General features: G+C 38.9%; 1 protein-coding gene across 1 annotated transcript in view; it reads right to left on the reverse strand.

Moving 5' to 3' along the window:
- Nucleotides 1-24,914, reverse strand: part of Dhc36C (Dynein heavy chain at 36C) — a 1,350,914-nt gene that overhangs the window by 379,233 nt on the left and 946,767 nt on the right. Inside the window, 1 exon segment of the mRNA XM_090395101.1 lies at nt 22,967-23,120. Coding sequence (XP_090251227.1) covers nt 22,967-23,120 — 154 coding nt within the window.

Below are 24,914 nucleotides of genomic sequence, written 5' to 3' on the forward strand. Positions count from 1 at the left end.
GGGTGCATGCACAGCATGCATGCAGTAATCTTGTTTTGGAGCTCTGTGATCTCTCGTGCATGTGAGATTATTAAAAATAAATAAAAAAATTCTTGGAGGGCATTTGAGGACAGAAGGGAACTGTATGCTAGACTGCTTGCATTTGAATGAGGAAGGACAAATTCATCTGGAAAGATTGCTGTTTTCTGAACAAGTTAGTGTGTCAATGCAGGGAAACTAGAATTCCCAGGGTGGATGGTAGGGGTAGCCACATGTGGGAATGGGTGCTTGGGGGAGGGGGGGGATAACATCAGGTAACATTGAGCCCAGGGGGGGTCGAGAGGGGACAATGATAGGTATAGAAGTAGTGACATTTTTATGCTCTACACTAATGCCAGGGGTATCCGAAATAAAGGAGATGAATTGGTGGCGCTGATAGCATCAACCTGGCCAAAGATTATTGGGATCTCTGAGACGTGGTTGGCAGAGGATGATATAATAACCAAAATTGAAGTGGCAGGGTACAGTATTTTTTTCGGCAGGATAGGAAAGGAAAACGTGGTGGTGGAGTACTGCTTATGATAAGTGATGATTTATGTCCTCTAAAAGTGGAGGCTTTGGAAGGCAGTGGCACAAATGGTATTGACAGCGTATGGTGTGAGGTAGAAGTGGCCAAGACAGGATATTTAGTGAAGTGTTGCTATAAACCAGGGAACACAGAGAGTGGGGACCAGAAAATATTTAGGCAGTTGAGCTTGGTAAGTGCAAGAAGAATGATTGCTATGGGAGATTTTAACTACAGCAGTATAAGCTGGGAAGAGGAAAATGCAAGTAGTAAGAAGGGGATAGAATTTCTGGAATTCTTGAGGGACAAATGTCTTCAGCAGCATGTAATAGAGGGAACAAGAGGTTCAAGAATTGTGGATTTGGTTATAGCATTAGAAGAGCTGATAATAAGTGCAATGACATCTCTCCCACCAGTCGGAAAAAGTGACCATGTGGTTTTGACTTGGAAGATGAACAGACATGCTGGTGAATCAAAGAAAAGGGAAAGTATGGAATTATAAGGCAGATGATTATAATAGTCTTAGGTATCAACTAGGGGAAGTTTCCAAGTATAGAGGCTTAAGTGCTGTGAAGACATAATGTTGGAGGTTTAATGGATTTTTTACAACACTCAGAAAGGATTAAAAAGAATTTAATACTTCCTATATTTCGTCCTAGTCACTAGGACATCTACGGGGATTACAAAAATAACTAATGTAACATAACACAAATATCATACAATACTAAGCCCAACCACGTGGGTGACACACAAGTCCTATCTAGGTGGAGCGCCCTCTAAGGGCGGTTGTAGGTGGCCTGGAATATAAAGTAGGATCTCTGGTGATGAGTGTTTCCCAAATTTTCGGAAGCTTAATGCAACTGTATTTATTAAGATTTGGTTGATTTCTAAGGGCTGCTGCTGCTGCTTCTAAGAATAGTCTCTCTTTCTTGAATTTGCTGTTATGGAGCATGGCGGTTTTCTTCCATGATACTCTGTGGGTGGTGTCCAAGACATGGTCAGCCAAGCCTGAATGACCATAGTTGTGTTTACAGATGTAAGACTTGTGTTCCTCTAGGCCGATGGATGCTGATCTGCCTGTCTGCACAAAGTACGCCAGCTTACAGGAACAGGGTACTTTGTAAACTCCAGGCAGAGAGAGAGGAGGGAACTGATCTTTCATAGAACGGATAAGGGTAGCAAGTTTGCAGTGGGTCTTATATGCTGTGTGTAGGTTGTACTTTTTTAGAATCTTGGCTATTTTTTCGGATGTGCCTTGGATGTAGGGTATGGTGATGGAATTTTTAAATTCTTGTTGATGAGAAGGACCGGGAATGGGAGAGGAACTGATAATTTTTTTGATGCTGTGATCGCTGTAGCCATTAGAGAGGAAAGTGTTGTGTATGTAGTTAAGCTCAGTAGTGAGGGCGGTTCCACTGGAAAAAAGATTGTGGGCTCTCTTGGTAAGAGTTTTAATAATGCCATATTATTGAGAGGGGTGGTGGTGTGAGAGTTTGTGAATGTATCTGCCTGTGTGTGTGGATTTTCTGTATACACTGAAGGCAAGTGTATCATTAGTCAGGCATGTGACTAAGGTGTCTAGGAAGGGTACACAATTGTTCTTTTCCTTTTCCATAGTAAACTGGATTCTTGGATGTAGGCTATTGAGATCTGAGGAAGGAGTCTAATGTGTGTGGACCATGAGGCCAAATAGAGAACACATCATCTACATATCTTAGCCAGATAGAAGGTTTGAGTGGGGCTGAGTCTATGGCTCATTTTTCAAAATCTTCCATATAGAAATTGACAAGGGAGGGAGAGAGGAGGTTACCCATGGCGGTTCCCTCTATCTGCTTGTAGATTTTGTTCTTCCAAGAAAAATACCCAGAGTTAATGGCAAAGGAAAAGAGATCTAAGATGTCAGAAGGGAAAACTTTTTGTAAGAGAGATAAGGTGTCAGTTAAGGGAATATTGGTAAACAAAGAGGAGATATCAAAGCTTACCAATATGTCTGCTTTATTCAAGGTTAAATTTTCTATGAGGGCTTTAAAGTGGGTCGAGTTTTTTATATAGAAGTGGACCTTTCAGTGAGGGGGGGGGGGGGGGTCAGAGAGTTGGCCAGCTGTTTAGACAGTCTGTAGCAAGGTGCATTGCTGGCATCTACTATAGGTCTGAGTGGGGAATTGGGTTTGTGGATTTTTGGTAAGCTGTAAATTCAGTGGGGACGGGAGCAGAAAGATTTAAGTTTTTTCGTGATGTCGGGGGCCAGGAAGATACTCTTTTAAGTAAGATTTTTAATTTTTTAACTTGTGTTTTTGTGGGGTTGTGTTCTAGCGTGATGTAGGTAGCGCGATCGCAGAGGATAATATTCATTTTATTCATAATATTCATTTATCCTCCGTGATCGCGCTATTATAGTATTCAATGAGCACTTTATTCGAGAATTTCATCCTGAAGGAGGTTTTAATACTAGAGGGATAGGGCAGGTTCAGGGTTTAGAGGTGCAAGAGGAGAGTGTGTTCCAAATACTGAGTACTCCGGATACCAGTAAAGCTGTTGGAGTGGATGGTATTTCACCACGGGTTTTGAGAGAATGTGCTAAAGAACTGACAGCTCTGTTGACCTGGCTTTTCAATAAAAGTCTGGCTTTTATTGAAAGGTACCCAGGGAATGGAAGGAAGGTAAGATAGTACTGCTGCATAAGGGCAGTAGCAGACCGGAAGAGTTTAATTATAGGCTAGTTTGTGTGTCATCAGTAGTTGTTAAAGTGTTGGAGAAATTAGCGAGGGACTATATACACAGAGTTGGGCAGATGAGGTTATCTGTGAGAATCAACATGGATTTGTTAAGGGGCGCTCTTGCTTTAGTAATATGATTGCCTTTTATAATAAAGCGACAAGAGCGGTTGATGAGGGAAAGGCATATACTACCATTTTTTTGGATTTTGCAAAGGTGTTTGACAGGGTGCCACATGATAAGCTAATAATTAAGTTGCAGCACATGAGTTTAAATTTTGGGTTAGTCAAATGGATTCAGGATTGGCTGACTGATAGGTATCAGAGAGTTGTGTATGGTGGAGCAATATCAAGGAAGTAGAAGGTTACAAGTGGGATTCCACAAGGCTCAGTACTGGGACCTGTATTGTTCAACTTTTATATCAATGATATTGTCAATGGAGCAAGGGGACATTCAGTTGTATGCAGAAGATGTGAAGCTGGGAAGGGTTATCAGTAATAGTGCAGATGTGGCAGCCCTGCAAGAGGATTTGAATAAACTAGACAGATGGGCAAATGAATGGCATTATCGGTTCAATGCTGGGTTTGGGATCCATCGATGGGAGGATGCATACTCGCTTGGAGGAGCTGTACTGGAGGAAGTAGGGGAGACAAGAGATCTGGGATTGATGATTGATAGAAACCTGAAATTCAGGGAGCATATTGCAAAGGTGGTAGGGTAACCTAGAGGATTGCTGCAATTCTGAGAAGGACGCTGACCTGCAAAGAGTTATCATTCCGTTGTATAAGACCTTGATCAGACCACACTTAGACTGTTGTTCTCAAATTTGGTCCCCAGGATTTGAAGAGGATAAATTAACTGTGGAAAGGGTACAAAGGCAGATAACAAAGATGTTTCAGGACTGTACAATGTTAGTTATGAGAATCGGCTGAGGGAATGTGGACTGCAGAGTTTGGTGGAGAGAAGGAGAAGGTGATATGATAGACATTGAAGAGTTCTTTCACTTGGTGGAATGGTGGGAAGCGATGACAAGGGGGGGGGCATCCCTGGAAGTTACGAAAGGAGGCTGCCTGCAAGAGGGTGAGGAGTGGTTTTGCTGTGTGGAGGATGATTGAACCTTGGAATGTATTGCCTGAGAGAGTGGTTGGAGCAGGAACGGTCAGTGGGTTCAAGTAGTGGTATTATATGCTTTGTGTTTCCTAAAAACGACCTCTCATGATGAGCATTTTGACTCTATGGAGGCCTGGATAATAATAATAATAATAAAACACACACAATTATGGTAGTGGAAGTAGTATGCACTTTACATAGAAAAATGGTTGTTTATATATCATTGACTAATTTAACAGGGAGCTTTGTTACTTATATTAGAAACATAAATATGTTATACTTATAAAATGCATTTCCATATGATGTATAAATAATATTCATTGTTTTCACACAATTAAATAAACCAAACTTAGTGGTCCAAATATGAGAGGGAGAGAGAGAGAGATCTCCATGGTAAATGAAATCACTACTAATATGCAATTCAAAATGCATGGCATGCAATAGTTATAAAAAGTAGTAGATTTCATCCAGAAGACATCACACTGACAGCAATAATAACAATGGTCATGACTTGAGAAACTCTGAAAGAAGAAAGTATGATAGATATCTCGTGTCGTACGTGAAGCGGCCAAAGAATTGTCAGTGCCCTTGACCATTATGTTTAATTTGAGCCTCAGGACTGGGTCAGTCCCAAGGGGGTGGAAAGAGGGGGAAAATAGTTCCACTGCACAAAGGTGGTTCCAAGGCTGCTGTTGAAAATTACCGGCCAATCAGCATAACAGGAATCATTATCAAGGTCTTAGAGAAAATAGTCAAGAGGAAAATACAAGATTGGATAGAAGAAAATGGGATACTGTATCGGGGACAGCATGGTTTTGTGAAGGGTAGGTCATGCCTCAGTAACTTGCTCACGTATTATAACACAGTGACGGCTGAACTGGATAAGGGTAATGGGTTTACAGTGATTCTGCTGGACCTTGCTAAGGCCTTTGACAGGATACCACATGGAATTCTAATCAGTAAATTGCAGCATATGGGAATGGACATAGGGTTGGTGAGATGGATAGGAGGGTGGTTGACGGAGAGATATCAGAGAGTGGTTTACTCAGGAGTAGAGTCCACAAGACGGCCTGTGACTAGTGGTGTACCACAAGGATCTGTTCTTGGACCACTGCTGTTTAATTTGTTCATAAATGATATAGGAAAGGATCTGAGAGGAACAGTTCATTTGTTTGCGGATGATGCGAAGTTGGGTAGGGCAATAGTGAATGCAGATGACGTCAAAATTTTGCAGGATGATTTGGATAGATTGGAGGTCTGGGCTAGGGAGAATGGATGTCAATTTAATGTAGCAAAATGTAAGGTTATGCATTTTGGGGTGAAAAGATGGGAGGCAGTTTACTGCATTGGTGGAACCGTGCTCCAGGAAATTGATGAGGCACGAGATTTAGGAGTGTTGGTGGATAAGGAATTGAAATTTAGGGGACACATTGCAAAAGTGGCCAAATCAGCTCATCAAATCACTTGGTTGCTGAAGAATACGTTGACAAGCAGAGACAAGCAGGTTATTGTTCCTCTGTATCGAGCCTTGATAAGACCTCATCTCGACTACTGTGCTCACACTTGCTCCCCATCAAGAAGAAACCTAGTCACCTAGGTTTCTTCTTGATGGGGAGGAGGTGGAGAGGATCCAGAGGCGAGTGACCAAGATGATAGCAGGTCTGTGGAATGAACCGTATGAGAACAGGTTGAGAATTTGTGGGTTGCAAAAATTGGTTGATAGGCGGAGGAGGGGAGATATGATTGAGACATTCAAATTACTGAAGGGTTTCTATAAAATTAATTCAGAAGATATTTTTGAGAACAGGGCTGGTTGTGGGAGGACTAGGGGACATCCATGGAAACTGGGCAAAAGTGTGGTTAGTAAAGGTGTTAGAGCTGGGTTCTTTACTTTTAGAGTAGTGAATGAGTGGAATGCGCTCCCTGAGTCTGTGGTGGATGCTGTGACAGTGAATGAGTTTAAGGCGAGGTATGATAGATACTGTATGAATGTCGAATAGTTGTGATGAAAATGATTTGGGGCCTCTCTCGATGAGTCTAATGACTCCCTGGAGTTGCCCGTAATAATAATAATAATAATAATAATAATAATAATAGATATCAGATGGGCTGATAAGGCTTGATAAGATGGGGTGATGGACTGTTACCTTGCTAGGATGGCCACTTGTAACAGTCTCTTGAGCACATCAAGAATGTTGTAATGTTGGATTCTGAATATATAGAGATTGGAGTAATTATTATTTGCTTCAGAATCCAACATGATCTTCCATCACAAAGGCTAGACTTGTAAATATCATTTAATGTAAACAACTTATTTTACAATTTAATATTCATATAACTACCTTAATTTTGTCTAATATTTAATTATTTATTCAAAGATATATGTATTAATAATGAAAAGATTGTATTAAATATTATTAAGCTATTTTAATTATTACTATGTTAATATTATAAGAACTTGTATTTGATAATTTAACTGTGCATTAATTGAAATGTTAATATTCTCTATTTATTCCTATTTGTAGAAATTTAACGTTATGTAATAGCTCAATTTTATTATGTTTTGTTTTGTTGTCATGGAGACGCATGTAAGTAAGTGAGCGCGAGTTGGAACACCACGTGAAGAGAAGGTTTATTGAAAAGAGTTTTAGATCACGAGAACAATTTAAGCGGGAAGAACAGATATATAAGCGATGAACGTTGAAATTATTAATTAATTAAGAGAGAGATAGAAAGGAGAGGATTGGCATTAGGTTGGAATCGGAGCATTCAGCATTCGGGAATCACAGTGCGATAATAGTGAGTCGGCAAGTCACTCAAGCAGCTAATAAAGTCTACTAGTCGAGAAGCAGTTAGCTAATAAGGTGTAGAATAACAATTATAGCTACGGAAAACAGCTGAGAGACTATTAATTAAACTAGTGATACTTGAATTGAGATATAATTTCAGGGCTGACCTGTCAAGGACACACAAAATCTTGAAATAAAGCATCGAGTAACTAGAGAATAGTAGAGGCTGTAAAATCGAAGCTTACCATTAGCTGTGTTTAGAATTGTAGTGTCTAAAGAATTAACTGAATGCCGGAAGAGCGAACAACTATGCATATAAAACCTCAAGTTAAGGAATTATTGTGTGTTGCCTTATTTCATGAGTGATCAGTAGTACTTTATGCAACAACGTTTGTTTATGTGTATTGTGACCGATGATTAATTCAGTTATTGCTTAGAAGAATTATTTTAATGAGTGCCGTATACTGTTTAAGTGTTTACAGTTATAAAAAGTGTTTATGTATAAGTAGATGAAGAAAAAAGATTATCAGTAAGATTATTCCAACCATTAATATTTCTATACAGAGAAGTGTGTGAGTTTCATCCTAGAATTTCCTTATATTAACAGTAACTATTGGTGAGAATTAACTGAAGTGTAAAATTAAAAGTGTTTGTTTGTGAAGAGGTGTGTTACGGCAAATTTTATTGTATTTGGAACTTAAGGAACTGCAAGAAAACTGTACTAGAGATGACAGATTTACCACTGTCTGAGTTTGTATGATTGTACTTATCAGAGAAACTTTAATGTTTGTGATATCTTAATTACTGATTAAGTGTATAATTTGTGATTCTAAAATTAAATGTTTGTTTTTGTTAATCAAAGGTTGCATTTTGCCTGAATCTCTTTTACTGCACCATTCATAAAATATTCGAACCAAAGCGGGTAAATTAAGTAAGTTAAATATTCTCGGCCAGTATATATAATAACAATATATTGAGGAGAAATAGTTGAAGGTTGATTTTTCTTCAATTCTTGAACTAATTCAGATATAGAGTGGCGCAGTCTTTAAATATAAATTTTCTCTTTATTTGAATTAGAAACCAACTAGCAACTTATTATTTTGTTTAAGAACATCATAGTGACTAACATGTCGGATCCAACAGTAACAACAAAACACATCAAGTTAATAATGAGCAGGAAGTCAATACTGGTATATGCAGACAGTGAGTCCATTATTCAATTGATAATAACAATGCTCCTTGGTTGGAAAGAACTGGGTTCAAATATTATCTAGGATTCAAAGAATCTTTATAAGGATTTTTCAAATGAAGATAAGTTAGTCAGTCTCAATGGAGAGTGGTTGCATTTCTTTCTCATGGTAACTCTGATTTTTCATCCTGCAAAACAAACCAGCAAGAAAATAGAGTTTATAGAGAAAAAAATACATTACAACCAATAAGATGTTGCTACACCTGACCATATTATGGTCCTCAGAGCAGTTAAATCACCATATGCTAATTAATTAATCTTGTCAGAGAAAGCTGGTCAGAGTGAGAGACAAAGGACTGACAGTATTATCAAGTTTGGTGGACATGCCATAAATAATTGACTAAGGACATGGAGAAATGCATGCATCAGGCCTACATGAAGCCTTGGACACTGCCCTAAGTACATGGTCAGTCCATGACTTACAATCAGGTTCCATTCTGATGATCCCATTGTAAGTTGAAAAGGTTATAGGTTAGAAATCACTATAAAAATATGTAAACAATTAACATGCCTGAATTCTAAAATGTGTAGGTCTTTTATTATATTTTTAACTAATACTCTTCGTTTATAATGAAATAATACAATGTTCAAATTAAAATATAAAGTTACTCTATACAGTACTCTTGTGTATTTACCAATAAAATAATCAGATGAGGATGGTTCACTAGATGCATAAGATGGTTATGCACTAGATGCATAACTTGTGGAAGGTCTGGGATTATCTTCAGCAAGTTGAGGTAACAGCAGAAGTGAGCTTCTTTAAAAATTTGCACAGTTTCCTTTTTTCTGCATAAATTTCTCCGCAACACTGTTACTTGCATTTCTGTCCACTTTGCTAAATCTCTCCATGTTGGGGGTCTATTTCCTCAAACAACCAAAATGCTTTATTAATAATGAGAGAGAGTTATGGGAGTGATAGAAGAGGAGAGAATGGGAACAGTAGAAGAGAGGAATGAGAGAGAGTTGTATGAAAGATAGAAGAGGTGAGAATAGGATAAGTGGAAGAGAGGGAATGAGTGTCAGATATAGGAATGATAGAAGAGGAAAGAATGGAAACAGCTGGAGAGAAGGAATGAGAGGAATGCAAGGGAGCACAGGGACTAGAGATAGAGTGATGTCAGGAAGGCAGATAAGTAGGGGAGCACAGAGAGAAACTGTTACAAGAGAGAGAGTTAGGGATGCATGTGAGCAATCGAGGAATATGGTGGTAAGAGGTGTAATGTATGGGGACTCAATGATCCGTGGTGTTCAAGATAGGATGTGTGAGGAGCATTTGCCAGGAGGAATGATAGAAAGTGTGGCTACGGCAATTAAGAGAGGTGAAAGAGTGGATGAGATGATTGTGATAGTGGGAACAAATGACTTGAGTAGTGGTGTAAATGGGGCAGAGAGACATGAGATTCTTGCTTGAGGCGGTACGAAAGAAGACACAGAGAGGAAAGATAGTGTGTGTGTTGCCTAGGTACTGAGCAGAAGAGCGGTGATATTGAATGCATCATAGAGAGAATATGTCAGAAGAGAGGATTCAAATATGCAGATGCTTGGAGTGTGTTTGAGAGCAGAGAGGATTGTATGCGAGAGACTGCTTGCATTTGACTGAGGAAGGACGTAGGCATCTGGAGAGATTGCTGTTCTGAACAAGTCAGTGTGTCCCAGTGTGGCTGGTAGCAGGGGTGGCCTCTTGTGGGAATGGGTACTTGGGAGAAGGGGGGGGGGGAGACTCAGGTAACACTGAGCCCAGTGGAGTCTAGAGGGGATAATACTGGGTATCGAAACAATGGCATTTTTATGCTTTACACCAATGCCAGGATTATTCGAAATAAGGGAGAGGAATTGGTGGCACTGATAGCATCAGCCTGGCCAAAGATTATTGGGATCACAGAGACGTGGTTGACAGAAGAGGATATAATAACAGGAATAGAAGTTGCTGGGCACAGCATTTTTCGGCAGGATAGGAAGGGAAAGCGTGGTGGTGGAGTACTGCTTATGATAAGTGACGAGCTATGTCCTCTAAGAGTGGAGGCTTTGGAAGGCTGTGACACTAATGATTTTGAAAGCATATGGTGTGAGGTAAAGGTGGGCAAGACAGGATATTTAGTGGGGTGTTGCTACAGACCAAGGAACACAGAAGGTGGGAACCAGGAGATGTTGAGACAGTTGAGCGTGCCAAGTGCAAGAAGAACGATTGTTATGGGAGATTTTAACCACAGCAGTATAGATTGGGGAAAGGAAGATACATGTAACAATAAGGAAATGGAATTTCTAGAATTCTTGAGGGACAAATGTCTTAGGCAACATGTAACAGAGTGAACAAGAGATTCAAGAGTTTTGGATTTGGTTATAGCATCAGAAGAGTTGATAATAACTGAGATGACATCTCCCACCAGTTGGACAGAGTGACTATATGGTTTTAACTTCGAAAATGAATGGACATGCAAGAGTATCAAAGAGAGACGGGAACGTATGTGGAATTATAAAGCAGGTGATTATAATAATCTTAGACGTCAACTTGGGGAAATTCCTTGGAGGGAGGAATTGGAAGGCCGGGATATCATTAGTGCTTGGGAAATTGTGAAGGAATATTTGTTAGCAGCAATGGTAAGCTGTATTCCATGAGTGAAGAAGAGGACACAATTTGGAGTAAAGTGGATGACAAGCAATATTAAACAGGAGCTACAAAAGAGGCTATGGAAGAGATATAAGGAGACAGGTGAAGAGAAGATGCATGAAGAATATAAGACACAGGTTAGAAGAGTGACTAGTATGGTAAGGAAGGCAAAACTGGAATATGAGAAAAGATTGGCCCTTAGATCCAAGAAAAATCCTAGGGAATTTTTTAGCTATATGGCCATGTGAGAGAATGACATTGTGGGATAAAAATGGGAATAGAGTGACTGATGGAGAGGACACAGTGGAATTGTTCAATGAACACTTTATTGGAGTATTTCATCCTGAAGGAATCAATTTGAATACTAGAGGGATAGAGCAGGTTCGAGGTTTAAAGGTGCAGGAGGAGAGTGTATGTTCCACATACTGAGTACTCTGGATGTTAGTAAAGCTGTGGGACTGGATGGTATTTCACCATGAGTTTTGAGAGAATGTGCTAGGGAACTGACAGTGCCCTTGTCCTGGCTTTTCAATGAAAGTCTGGCTGCATGAAAGGGGCTCATGGAATGGAAGGAAGGTAAGATAGTGCCATTGCATAAGAGCGGTCACAGACTGGAAGTGTCTAATTATAGGGCAGTTTGTGTGTCATCAGTAGTTAGTAAGATCTTGGAGAAAGTAGTGAGGGACCATATACAGCAGTGGGCAGATGAGGGTAATGTTATCAGTGAGAGTCAGCATGGATTTGTGAAGGGGTGCTCTTTTTTTAGCAATATGCTAGCCTTTTATGATAAAGTTACAAGAGCATTAGATGAGGGGGGGAAAAGGCATATACTGCCATTTTCTGAGACTTAACAAAGGCATTTGGCAGGGTGCCACATGGTAAGCTGATATTCAAGTTGCAGCACATGGGTCTGGAATGCAGATTGGTCAACTGGATTCAGGATCGGCTGTCTGATAGGTATCAGAGAGTTGTGTATGGTGGAGCAATATCAAAGAGGCAGAAGGTTACAAGAGGGGTTCCACAGGGCTCAGTACTGGGACCTATATTGTTTAACCTTTATATCAATGACTTCATCCGTGGATTGCAAGGGGATATTCAGTTGTTTGCAGATGATGTGAAGCTGGGAAGGGTTATTAGTAATAGTGCAGATGTGGTAGCCCTGCAAGAGGATTTGAATAAGCTAGATAGATAAATAGATGGGCATATGAATGGGGGATGTCAGTTTAATGCAGCAACATGTAAGGTCTTGAGGTTTGGGACACATCGATGAGACGCTACATACTCTACGGGAGGAGTTAAACTGGAGGAAGTAGGAGAGACAAGAGATCTGGGTTTGATGATTAATAGAAACCTGAAATTTAGGGGAGATATTGCAAAGTTAACACACAGGATTGCTGCAATAATGAGAAGGACACTGACCTGCAGAGATAAAATGGTTATCATTCCGTTGTATAAGACTCTGATCAGTCCACACTTAGACTATTGTTCTCAATACTGGTCCCCAGGATTTGAAGGGGATAAATTAACTGTGGAAAGGGTACAAAGGGAGGATAACAAAGATGGTGTCAGGACTGTACAATGTTATACATAATAAATAACGGAAAAACTCACGTAGAAATATTATTTAATAGTATAATTTTCACCTGTGTGTCACAGGCATCTTCAGTACAATTAGGCACAAAAATTAAACACTAACTGACAATTCCAAAAAGTGCTACCTTTTTTGTGCCTAATTGTACTGAAGATGCCTGTGACACACAGGCGAAAATTATACTATTAAATAATATTTCTAAGTGAGTTTTTCCATTATTTATTATGTATTGTTATGTCTACTCACGGTTTACCTCTTTTAAAACTTGTACAATGTTAGTTATGAGGATCAGCTGAGGGAGTGTAGACTGCAGAGTTTGTGGATAGAAGAAGGACAGGTGATATGATTGAGACTTTTAAACTGTTAAGCGGTGGTTAAAGGGTTGACACCGGGGAGTTCTTTCGCTTGGTTGAACAGCAGGAAGAGTCATGACAAGGGGCCATCCATTTAAGTTACGAAAGGAAACTGTGAGAAAGAAGGTGAGGAGTGGTTTCTTTGCATGCAGGGTGGTTGAACCATAGAATGCATTGCCTGATGGAGTGGTGAGAGCGAGAATGGTCAATGCATTTAAGAAGTGGTATGATAGACTTTGTGTTTCCTAGGAGGGACCTACTTCAATGAGTCTTGATAGATCTGTGTTTCTTAGAAAGGACCTCCCACGATGAGTCTTTTGACTCCATGGAGGCCTGAATAATAATAATAATAATAATAGAGGCAAACCTCCTCTACTAATTTTTTCACTGTAAACTTTTTTTGGTGGGGGAGGGAGGGAGGGAAGAGAGAGCTCAGTTCTTCTTCTTGCTCTTTTGCTTTAATTATTCTCTTATTCTTTTGCATTGTTTCTTTCTTCTTGTTGTTTGACAACTTTCTGTGCTTTAAGTCGTTTGAGAACTCTTCTTCCACAGTTTCCACTAGCTACTTTATACATTAATTATCAACCTTAAACTTTAGCAAGCAACACTATCTTACCACTAATCTCTTGTGAGATTTTGTCTTTGTTGACTCCTTGATTGTATGACCATATATTCAACTGGCCGAGTGGTTAGCATATCTGCTCTCCAGCGAAAAGGCTGCGGGTTTGAATCCCGCTGTGGCCATGGATGTTTGCGATTGTCTGTGTAAAAAAAAAAAAAAATAGTGGTGGTGGTCGGCAGTAGATGCTGTTGATAGAGTTGCAGTCAGTTGTTGGATTGAGTGGTAGAGACAGGGTTGTAGAGCAGGTGCTCTCCCTCGATGAGTCTTTGGACTCCCTGAAGGTGTCAAATAATAATAATAATAATAATAAAAATAATAATATTTTCAGCAGAATGTTCCAAACACCATTCATATACTCTGCTGTTGCCTCATTCCATGCTGCATGTACATTCTTTGTACACTGCAAGATTTTATGTTCCTTCCAAAAGTCTCAGAGAGTTTTCTCACCCTCAGTAGCAACAACAGTAGCCTGAGCAAAACTATTTCATAAATAATATGCCCCGAAGGTAGCAATAACATTCTGTTCCACAAGTTGCAGGAGTGAGGTAGTATTCAGTATTAATGGGATTGCTTTAAGTGTCAGTGATTCTAATTAACATATGTCATAAGTCAAGGGACTGTAGTTTGCTGCTAAAGCTAAGGATGAAAGGATATCAGCACTGAACAACAGAGGTTGGACAAACATCACATGGAGTAATTGAATCCTAGTTCCTTTTATTTCATGTGAATGGTTCCATTCACATGAAATAAAAGGAATTAGAACTAGGATAAAAAGATAAGATGAAGAACCCATCACTCCTGATCACAATGAAAGGTAGAGGCAGTGGATGATGATAATGATGTTGTTATTATTATTATTATTAACATCAGGCCTACATGAAGTCAACTCATCATGGAAGGTTGAGACATTTGCAAAGAGATCCTCTAAGATTGTCTTAAATCCATTTACAGTCTCTACACTCACAACACTTTCAGGCAATATATTCTACTCATCGAGCATTGTTCTCCATGTAAAGAACATGCTTCTCATTCTCCTGCTCACACCATCCTTAAACAGCTTCCAGGGATGGCCTCCTGTTCTACCCTTGTCTCCCTGTACTCTATAATTTGTTTTCTTGGCATTCCTTAGACCCCTCTAATGCCAGTACAGCAGAGTTGAATGAGGTGTCTTACCCAATCATCATTGTGAACCAAGTGCCAAATCATATTAAATTTATCTGATATATGTCATCCAGGAATGCTTATATGAAGATAACAGATTTTATATTAACCCCTTGCTTTCCCTCAATAACTGGGGAGAAAGCAGTAAATTAAGGTAAAACTCAATCCCATAGAACATTTTTTGAATGTGGGAATGAAATTTCATCATAACACATGATGGATTCATAAGAACTGTTCAGTTCATGCTTGGTTGGGGAGCAGGAACTTGTGAAATATTTCTAGACCTATGTGTCATTCCTACTTATCGAGGTCACTCATAAAGCTCATATTGCCCAACAAACTGACCATTCAATATGTGTGTGTATATATACACTTACTGTAATATTCCTTTAAGTTGTATCAGGGATTTGCTTTCTTTTGCAAAATGCAAAGATGTAAAACATAAAAATATAGTAATGAAAACTTTATTACTAAAATATAGAACCAGAAGGCTTCAATTTGGAATAAGTACAATATTACAATGAAGGATATATTGATCTATCCATATTTTATAGCCAAATATAGAAAGAACTCTTTAAAAAAGGTTTGACATTTAACAGAGTTTGAATAAAATGGGAAAAAGAATCAAGCTCGTATGTTTGCCTTTTATTAGTGATTAAATCAGACATGACAATGTCTGATTTCAATGGCATGACAGCTGTTTCAAAATTTTAGTTCTCATCAGAGACCAGGCAATTCAGTTTGTTCAGAAGAATGTCATAGGTCTAAACTGAGACCTCAGTTACAAAGGCAAAGGGCAGGTTTGAGCACAGAGGGTGGGGACTAGGAGATGTTTAGACAGTTGAGTTTGGCAAGTTCAAGAAAAATGATTGTTATGGGAGATTTTTAACTACAGTAGTATAAATTGGGGAGAGGAAGATGCATGTAGCAATAAGGGAATGGAATTTCTAGAATTCTTGAGGGATAAATGTCTTAGGCAACATGCAATAGAGTGAACAAGAGGTTCAAGAGTTTTGGATTTCGTTATAGCAACAGAAGAGTTGATAATAACATAATAACTGTATGGCTGCTGTTAAAATGTATGGTTTTTCAATTCTCATGTGGCCCTGTTGAACATTGAAAATGCCGAAAAGGAAATGTGATTATACAAACACTTTAAAAACTCAATTTTCGTTTTTTAAAAAAAACCTACTAAATTGGGCAAGACAGATAAAGTGGAGTGTATGGTTGTGGTGGCTTGTTTAGCATCAAGCATGGTGGAAAGTCCGACATAACCCAGCAGACTGCTACAAAAAGACATAAATCTGCATCTCAAGCTAGCACAAGTGCAAAAGTCAGTGATTTCTTTACCAAGAAAGAGATGGGGGAAGTGGAAAAGTTGTCTGATAGTAATATGTTTAACTTATCATAATAGTCTTTAGAGTTAAGGATTACTTTACTTTAGAGTTAAGTTAATATCACTATCAGACAACTCTACCTATAAGATCCTAGACAAAGATCCCACCATAAAAAACACAATGAAACAAACCAACTAATCCATAATTACAACATTTGGCCAGGAGTGGTGAAGAGAGGAATAAAATCCTCACAACCCATTACTCCTAGTATCAAGCTGACTATCAAGAATAGTCAGCATTTTGTAAATAAACTCCAAGCCATTAAGATTGAACCAACAGACATACTAGCCATTCTGGATACTGTGTCCCTCTTCACCAATGTACCAGTAGAAGAGTTAATAAAAATCATTCAAGATCTCTCCTCTAGACATCACACAGATGTTTAAACACTGCCCTCAGTCTAATTTCTTCAAGGTTAATAACGCCATATACCAACAATTAGAAGGCCTAGCAATGGGAAGTCTGCTATCACCATCTTGTGCAGACCTTTTCATGGAAAAACTTGAAAAAGAAATTCTCTCAACAATCTCCCCTAGACCATCTATACGGTAGGGATATGTTGACAATATTTTCATTATATGGCAAGATAGCTTAGAAAATCTAAAATCATTTGAGAATAAAATCAACTCCATACATAACAAGATAAAATTCACTCTGGAAGTTGAAAACAACAACCATCTGCATTTTCTAGACATCTTGATAAAAAGACAATCAAATAGTATCGATTTATCTATTTACAGAAAGCCGACAGACACTGGAAGATACCTTCATTATACTTCTAACCATCACAAGACATGCAAACTAAGCATTATCCATATGTTGAAAAATAGAGCACGTAAGTTTATATCAGAAGAGGAGGATACACAGACTGAAATCTCACTAATAGCCAAAACATTATCACAAAATGGATACCCTCTGAACATCATCAAAAAATATCTATACGGTGACAGCCCCAGACAAGAAGAACCAAACTCCCAGCACATTTCTACTGCAGTGATTCCCTTCATCAAGTCAATTTCTTATCAAATAGCCAGAATACTAAAAGCCCACAACATCAGAGTGATCTTCACACCAACCATCAGCATCAAACATTTTTTGGGATCACCAAAAGACAAGGTGCCATTCTACAAATATCCAGGAGTATATTACATTCCTTGCTCCTGTGGCCTCGCCTACATCGGACAAACCTCATGGAGTTTGGAGATCAGACAGAGAGAGCACGTTGGTGATGTAAACCACAACAGAAGTATTTCTTCCGGCTTAGCACATCATTTCTATACATCTAACCACACGACAGAGTGGCAAAATAGTTCCATGCCATATTTAGACAATGGTTATAGACATAGTTTATTCAAGGAAGCCGCAGTAGTGTTAAAAACTGGCAGAAACCTCAACAGAAACCAGGGTACTATTCTTAACAGTTCATGGAAAAACCTCGTCCTCTCTCTCTAAATCCATCTGAACTACAGCTAGCTAGTAATCACATTATGTGTTTACATCAAACACCGATGCGTGATAATGATTAAGAACAATAAGTCCACTCAGTCTCTGTCATGTGAACGTGCAACCTTAGCTACTAGAGTGTTTACAATGTTTTTAATGTTCCTTTCAATTTGCATTTACTAGTATTTTTTATACTTTTCCATCAACGCCTTGAAAAAGCTAGACAGTTTGCTAGCGAAACTGGTAGGCAAAGAATGTTAAAATATTTGTATATGGTCAGTATTAAACAATAAGTTTTTTATGCTTAACTTTCAAATAACCAAATATGTTTCATTTATTAACAATATTGTCAGGTGAGAAGAGAATTACTGTATTAACAATCTATTTTGTATCTATAATAGTAATTAAAAAACCATTTGAAAGTAACTTAAAGTGGCTTAATGAAAATATGCAGCCTAACAATTTGATTTACCATTTGTTTACTTATACTTAGTAAAGTGTGTGTGCATAGTAAACCTTACTATGCACACACTTGGAAAGTTAGAATCATTTTGTAAGACTGGAATATGTGATGGATGTGCATACTAAACTTTTACTCTCAGTCATAAGTGTCCTGTATTTTTTTCCAATGTATCTGGGATCCCTACACTAATATGAAACCAAATACATCTTATTTGAGGGCAATAATAAAAGAAGTAATTAACTGTTTCAAGCTGTCCACATATGGAGTAAGTTTGGTTGTTGGTCTGAAATTTACTGTAATTAATCCACTTCACTGGAAAATTCCCCTGTGCTACCCTCCAGGACAAGTTTTGCCTGGGAGGGTAGCAGTGAAGTTTGTAGAGGATACTTGAAAAACTTCCTATATCCATATTCAAGTTCAGTGTTAGGGAGTTATGAAATTGGAAAATTTCTGACTACAAAGTACAACTGTTTGGATTTTAGAGATAGCAGCTTTATTCCTTGCTTGTCTAATGAGATGACATGTAGTGTGATAGTATTCGGGGAAAACCTCTGCATCGGCTTCTTTGTGGTTACTTATAACAAAGTGAGATGGGAATATCCTAAGACGTGCTTGACTAGATGGTGCTAAGATGAGTGGAGATAAGAATTTTTTTAATAATTCTAATGGTGTCAGTAAAGAAGTGATATCTGAGCAATGGGAAGTCAAATCCAACTTGTGAGCGAGGGAGAAGAAGATGTTGAAGATCCTCATTTTGCTCGCAGAGATTCAAAAGAAGTGAAATAAGGGTTTATGCAGATCAGCTTCTGTGATGAATGATGCAAGATGAATGTTGTGTAATAGTGCAGGGACAACTACAATTTTGTAAATAGTGGCTCTTGCTGAAAAGGAGAGAAGATCAACATCCCATTCATAAAGTGACTTTACTCTTGTTGGTCGAGTCTTCTGCTGCTGGTGTTGGAGCTTCCAGGAATGGCACTCCTAGAATATTTATAAGATCTGTCCTTGGGATTAAGCTGAGTGGTAAATTTTCAGTTATCCACTATACGATTATTAATAATTTGGTTTTATTAGGATTGGCCTCAAGTCTGCTGCTTTCTCTGAACTGATAGAGGATGTTAAAGAACATGCTAATAGAACTATTATCTCTGAAGGTACAGATTAAATCATCTGCATAGGCGATGGTTTTGCACTTTGGGAGGGGGGGGGGTTGATAGTAGTAGTAGTATTCCTCTTATCATGGTGGCATTATTCGCCCATCTCAGAAATGGTTCTAATACCAAAGAGAAAAGCAGTGCACTCAAAGAACAACTCAGATGCACTCCTTTGCAAAGGGGGATAGGATCTGATATGTAGACATTTACTATCAGACTGGTTTCGACTTCAGCGCAAATTCCTCTGACCAGCCCTGCGAGATATAACATATGGATGACAAATTTATATCAGACTCAGTCAAATGCTTTTTCTAAATCCATACTGAGTACTGCCAAGGGATACTGTTTATTCTTGGAAAGCTGTATAATATCTCATAGCAGGAAGAGGCTGAGTCCCATCTCCTGGCCTGGGATACCATAGGTCTGTGTGCTGGTAAAAATACTTGAGAGATTGATCTTCATTTGGTTGTTATTCTTGTAAATAACTTGTAGTCTACATTGTTGAGTGCAATGGGATGCCAGTTACCTATGATTCTGTCATCTCTTTCTTGAGGAGGAATATTGCGTAACTCTTGATTAAGTATGTTGATATCCTCCCCCCTGTTTGTAGGAATTTATTAAAGAACCCAATTAGTATGAGTAAGATGGTGTTCCATGTTGCTCTATAAAATTGTTGTCCTAGGCCATCTGGCCCTAGAACTTTTCTTAACCTGCAATGCTTAGTCAGTGGTTTGATTTCACCCACTATTGCAAGGCTAAATATCAGGTGGCAAACTGAGTATGTGCTACATACTTGGAACGACTGCCATCTGCTTATCTGAGAAAGCCTGTTTGTAGTGGTCAATAAAAGTCTCCATAATTCCTCGAGTGTTGCTTACTGTGTTTCCATGAAGCTTAAATCCTTGAGGTTTTCTTATCTGTAGCAGTCCAGAGTCATTTTTTGTAAAAGACTGCAAAAGGAGCATGTGCTTCTCTGAATTACATTTTTACTTTAAAGTTTCCTTCTTCTGCTTTCTTTTTCTTCTCTAGATCTACGTGTTTAAGCTTTGTATCAGACAAGGTATGGCATGTCTGATTTCTGGTTGTTGATATACCATCTTAGCTCTTTGCATAGCAGACGAAGATTCTGATAGTTGCAGGCACCTTTCTCCTTCCCAAGACTTAAATTTAATTTGTATGATGGCCTTGAATTGGGACCATGCTGTCCAATCACATTCAGACTGTGCTCATTCCTGACATGTTTTGTCACTTGAGTAGATGCATAGATGCTGTAGAATTTTATGCTGCTGCCTCTATTTTCTTCTGTATTTTGGGGATTTTCCCTAGTACTGTTAACTGATTGTTCAGAGGTAGAAAATCCACACAGATGCTTCTACCAATGGCTAGATGGTACTACCAAGCCTTTTGACTGCAGTTCTATGTTGACAGTCATTTACTTTATGCAATGCACTTTGACATTTTTTTGCAGGGCATGGTGCACTGGCTAGTGATATTTCTCACATTGTCGCAATTTAAACATTTTGCTTTTTCACAATTTGTGCTGATGTGGTTAGTTGACCCACAATGCAAACACTGCCTCTTCACTCCAGGGTACTTACTGAGAGTACACTTCTGATGAATATAACTCTCTGACATAGGATTGTTAAGGTATTGACTGAACAGAGAGTTTGATCTGTTTAGGTTTCCGCTTGTTCTCTAATGAGAACCAACAGCATAACTCTGATTCTTCCAACATTAAGCAGATCAGGAATAGATGTTTCATATCCATGATAATAGTTATGTGCTGTTGGTTCTCATTAGAGAACAAGCTGAAACCTAAACAGACCAAACTCTCTATTCAATCAATACCTTAACAATCCTATGTCAGAGAGAGAGTTATATTCATCAGAAGTGTACTCTCAGTAAGTGCATAATCAATTACTAAAATAGACAGCCTAAAGCTTCAAGTGGGCATAAATAAGACATTACAATGAAGGATATTATGGATCCATCCACGACAATATAACCTTTGACACTGAAGGTTATTTGGTACATCATTTAAACAGTAATAAAAGGTGTACATATTAGCTCCTGTCATTTAAGTACTGCATACTAAGACAACTCTGATGCCAAAGGTTATATTTTAGACTTGTGCATGCAGCACATTGTTGAGCAAAGACTTGGCATGGTGGCAATATTTGCTTTCAATTGTGCAGGACAAGGTTTGGCTCAGTTTTTGGGTGAAGTTTCCAGACCTTTTCAGTGATTACTTTGTAACTACTTGACACAGTGACCCCTTTGGAACATTGACAAGTTTGCAATTACTGGACATTGGCATTTTTAAAGATCAGCTGTTTTAAGTTTTTGGAACTTAGGTGGTTTTGAACATTTGCTTCCTGCCTGATTTCTGACAAGAACGTTAGGCTCATGCAAGCAGGCAGGCTTTGTCAGTCTCAAAGGTGGGCAGAGGTCAGGCATTTGGTGGATTTTTGCTTGCAACTGCTTTGAGCTGATGCTTGGCAATATGGTGAATTTTGTCTGTGGTGCAGCTGTGGCAGCTGAGGTTTAGCTCAGTGTGATCATATGGGAAACAAAAAGTCATATGAGATCCGGCTTTGACAAGAAGAGTATGCTGAAAGTTTATTTTTCACTTGGTTAGACTATAATAAATTTAGTTTAATCCTTTATCCAAGTGTGAGCAAACAAAGTTTGCACCTGAAAGTATCTTCAGGACTGGGGTAGGGTGGTACAACACCGCTTGCTCCACCTTTGCAACGAGTTTCCCAGTGTCGTACCACCCTATCCCAGTCCTGAAGATACTTTCAGGCGCAAACTTTGTTTGCTCACACTTGGATAAAGGATTAAACTAAATTTATTATAGTCTAACCAAGTGAAAAATAAACTTTCAACATATTTCTCTAAATCCAGAGTAATTTAATAAAAAGGTGGAACATCATTTGGCAACTCCTATAGGTAGAGATGACCTTGTTAATGCTTCTGCCTGGTATCTCCACTTGGGCCTGGCTCCCACTGAAGAGACCTCAATAAAGGTCGAAACTAGTCTTGATAGTGGCCTTCCCCTTAATGCATAACATTATACATATCCGCAAGGAGATGTGTTTTGCATTATGGGAGATACTGAGATAGGAGTGATGTTAGCGCTTGCTCCACCTTTGCAATGAGTTGCCCGGTGTTGTGCCACCCTACCCCAGTCCTGAAGATACTTTCCGGTGCAAACTTTGTTTGCTCACACTTGGAAAAAGGATTAAACTAAATTTATTAAAGAAGAGTATGCCTATGCATATCAATGGGTTTTGTCTCTGTTTACACACTGAGTGAAAGCTTGGTATGGTGGCAGTACTAGCCTGTTACTTGCTGCGAATTGGTGCAGGATTTTGGGTAGAGCCAATAGACTCTTCAGAGATCCAGACAGTAACCATTTTGGAACACTGACTAGTTTGCAGATACTGGTGAGTGGCCTTTCTAAAGACATTCTCAAATTTCTGGAACTTAGTCATTTTGAATATGGTTATGGCTTATCTAAGAGTTCAAATCAACTATAGAGTATAGCATGACTTACTTGTATGTAATTCTGATATGCAAATCATGCAGTGTCACTTATTTGAATGAGAGTAAATAGCTGAGAGAGAGCAAGTAATCCTGTGACATCTACAATATTAATATGATAAATGAGTATATAATGATGCAAAGAAACTAAAAGCATTAAAAAAAATATCCTATTTGAAAACAACTACAAAACACACACACACACATGTATATAGGCATACCGGATATCCAAAACTAATGCAATTTTCTAGAGTACGCACAAAGTCAGGATCACTCAACTTAATAATATGTAGATTGTTTTTCTTCTCCATATTCTTGATCCACTTATTTGCTTGTCCTTGTGGATCTATAAGTAGTGGCCATCTACGAGAATTACTGTAAAAAAAAAAAAAAAAGACATCCAACTATAAAGAATGAACACAATGAGTTTTTATTGCAATTACATGTCCTTAATAAGCATATTATGAAAAAATAAATATCAATTTATTTATTTATTTGTATGGAACTCCCCCTGTTCCTCCACTGTCTCCCTTAGGATAGCTGAGCTTTCCTAGTAAGGGATTAAGTAAGTATTTTATGACTGTAGATGCATGTGCTCAAGGGCTAGTTTGGTTTAGTCGGTGAGGAAAAATCTGAGTTTCCGGGTGAAAAAACCCTCTACCTCCATATGAGAATGGCTAACTCGCTAAAGGTGTAATAAATTTAGTTTAATCCTTTATCCAAGTGTGAGCAAACAAAGTTTGCACCTGAAAGTATCTTCAGGACTGGGGTAAGGTGGTACAACACCAGGGCAACTCCTTGCAAAGGTGGAGCAAGCTACCAACACTCCTATCTCAGTATCTCCTATAATGCAAAACACATCTCCTTGCGGATATGTCTAATGTTATGCATTAAGGGAAGGGCCACTACCCAGACTAGTTTCGACATTTATTGAGGTCTCTTCAGTGGGAGCCAGGCTCAAGTGGAGATATCAGGCAGAAGCATTAGCAGGACATCTCTACCTATAGGAAATGCCAGTTGGTGTGCAGGAGACACTGAGATAGGAGAGTTGGTAGCTTGCTCCACCTTTGCATCGAGTTGCCCTGGTGTTGTACCATCTTAACCCAGTCCTGAAGATACTTTCAGGTGCAAACTTTGTTTGCTCACACTTGGATAAAGGATTAAACTAAATTTATTATACTCTAACCAAGTGAAAAATAAACTTTCAACATCTTTCTCTAAATCCAGAGTAATTTAATAAAAAGGTGGCACACCTTTTGGCAACTCTGATAGGTAGAGATGACCTTGCTAATGCTTCTGGCTGGTATCGCCACTTGGGACTGGCTCCCACTGAAGAGACCTCAATTGCAGCAGGATAATATAGTATTTATTCATTGTTGAATTTGTTACTTACTAATATTTTGTTATATTTATATCTGTTGTTTAGTTTGTTGTACTAACCTTTTGCATTCTTAGTACTAACTCTACTAACTTGATGGTAGTACGTTTATACGCACTACGAGATTTCCTTACAGAGTCTTAGGACTCTTAATGTTTCTCTTTTTTTTTCAGAACGCAGAGACTAATGATGAGCAGAGTAATCCCCCCACCCAGGAACTGGACATTAGGAGTGGAGATCCCAGGAATGGAGGTTCCAAGAGCACTAACTACAGCCCTTAAGGAGTTAATAAGAGTTTCTAACATCTACTCCTTCACCCCGTATGGAGGAGGACGATTTCTTATAGTAGTCAAGAACTTAGCTTCGAGAGATCAACTTCTGAAGGGTTTCCCCGTCCAAGGGAAGCAGGTGACCCCCTACCATGGTGGGGTCACAAGTACGTCAAATTAAGATTGACTGCTTCCCTATGGAATATCTAGAAGCCGGAGAAGACGTGCTTGTACAAACTTTTAGTAAGTGGGGGAAAGTGAGTAATATAAAGAAGAGCGTCTCTAAGGAGGACCCCGCCTGGTACTCCGGTGAAGTCACTTTTACCATGGACATGCGACAGCCAGTGCCAAACCTCGTTACCATCAGCATGTCGTGTGTCATGGTTAATTATCCCGGGGTACAAAGACAGTGTCTGCGATGTGGCTCGACTGAACATCTGGGTAGTGACTGCCCCCGAGCCAAGTGTTTCAACTGCGTCGGCGTTGGGCACATCTCCAGCCAGTGCCCACACCCATGCCAAA

The sequence above is a fragment of the Typopeltis vanoorti genome, chromosome 7 (genome assembly GCF_054136105.1).
Source record: "Typopeltis vanoorti isolate ZY-2024b chromosome 7, IOZ_Tvanoo_1.0, whole genome shotgun sequence".
In the NCBI taxonomy this organism is placed as follows: Eukaryota; Metazoa; Arthropoda; class Arachnida; order Uropygi; family Thelyphonidae; genus Typopeltis; species Typopeltis vanoorti.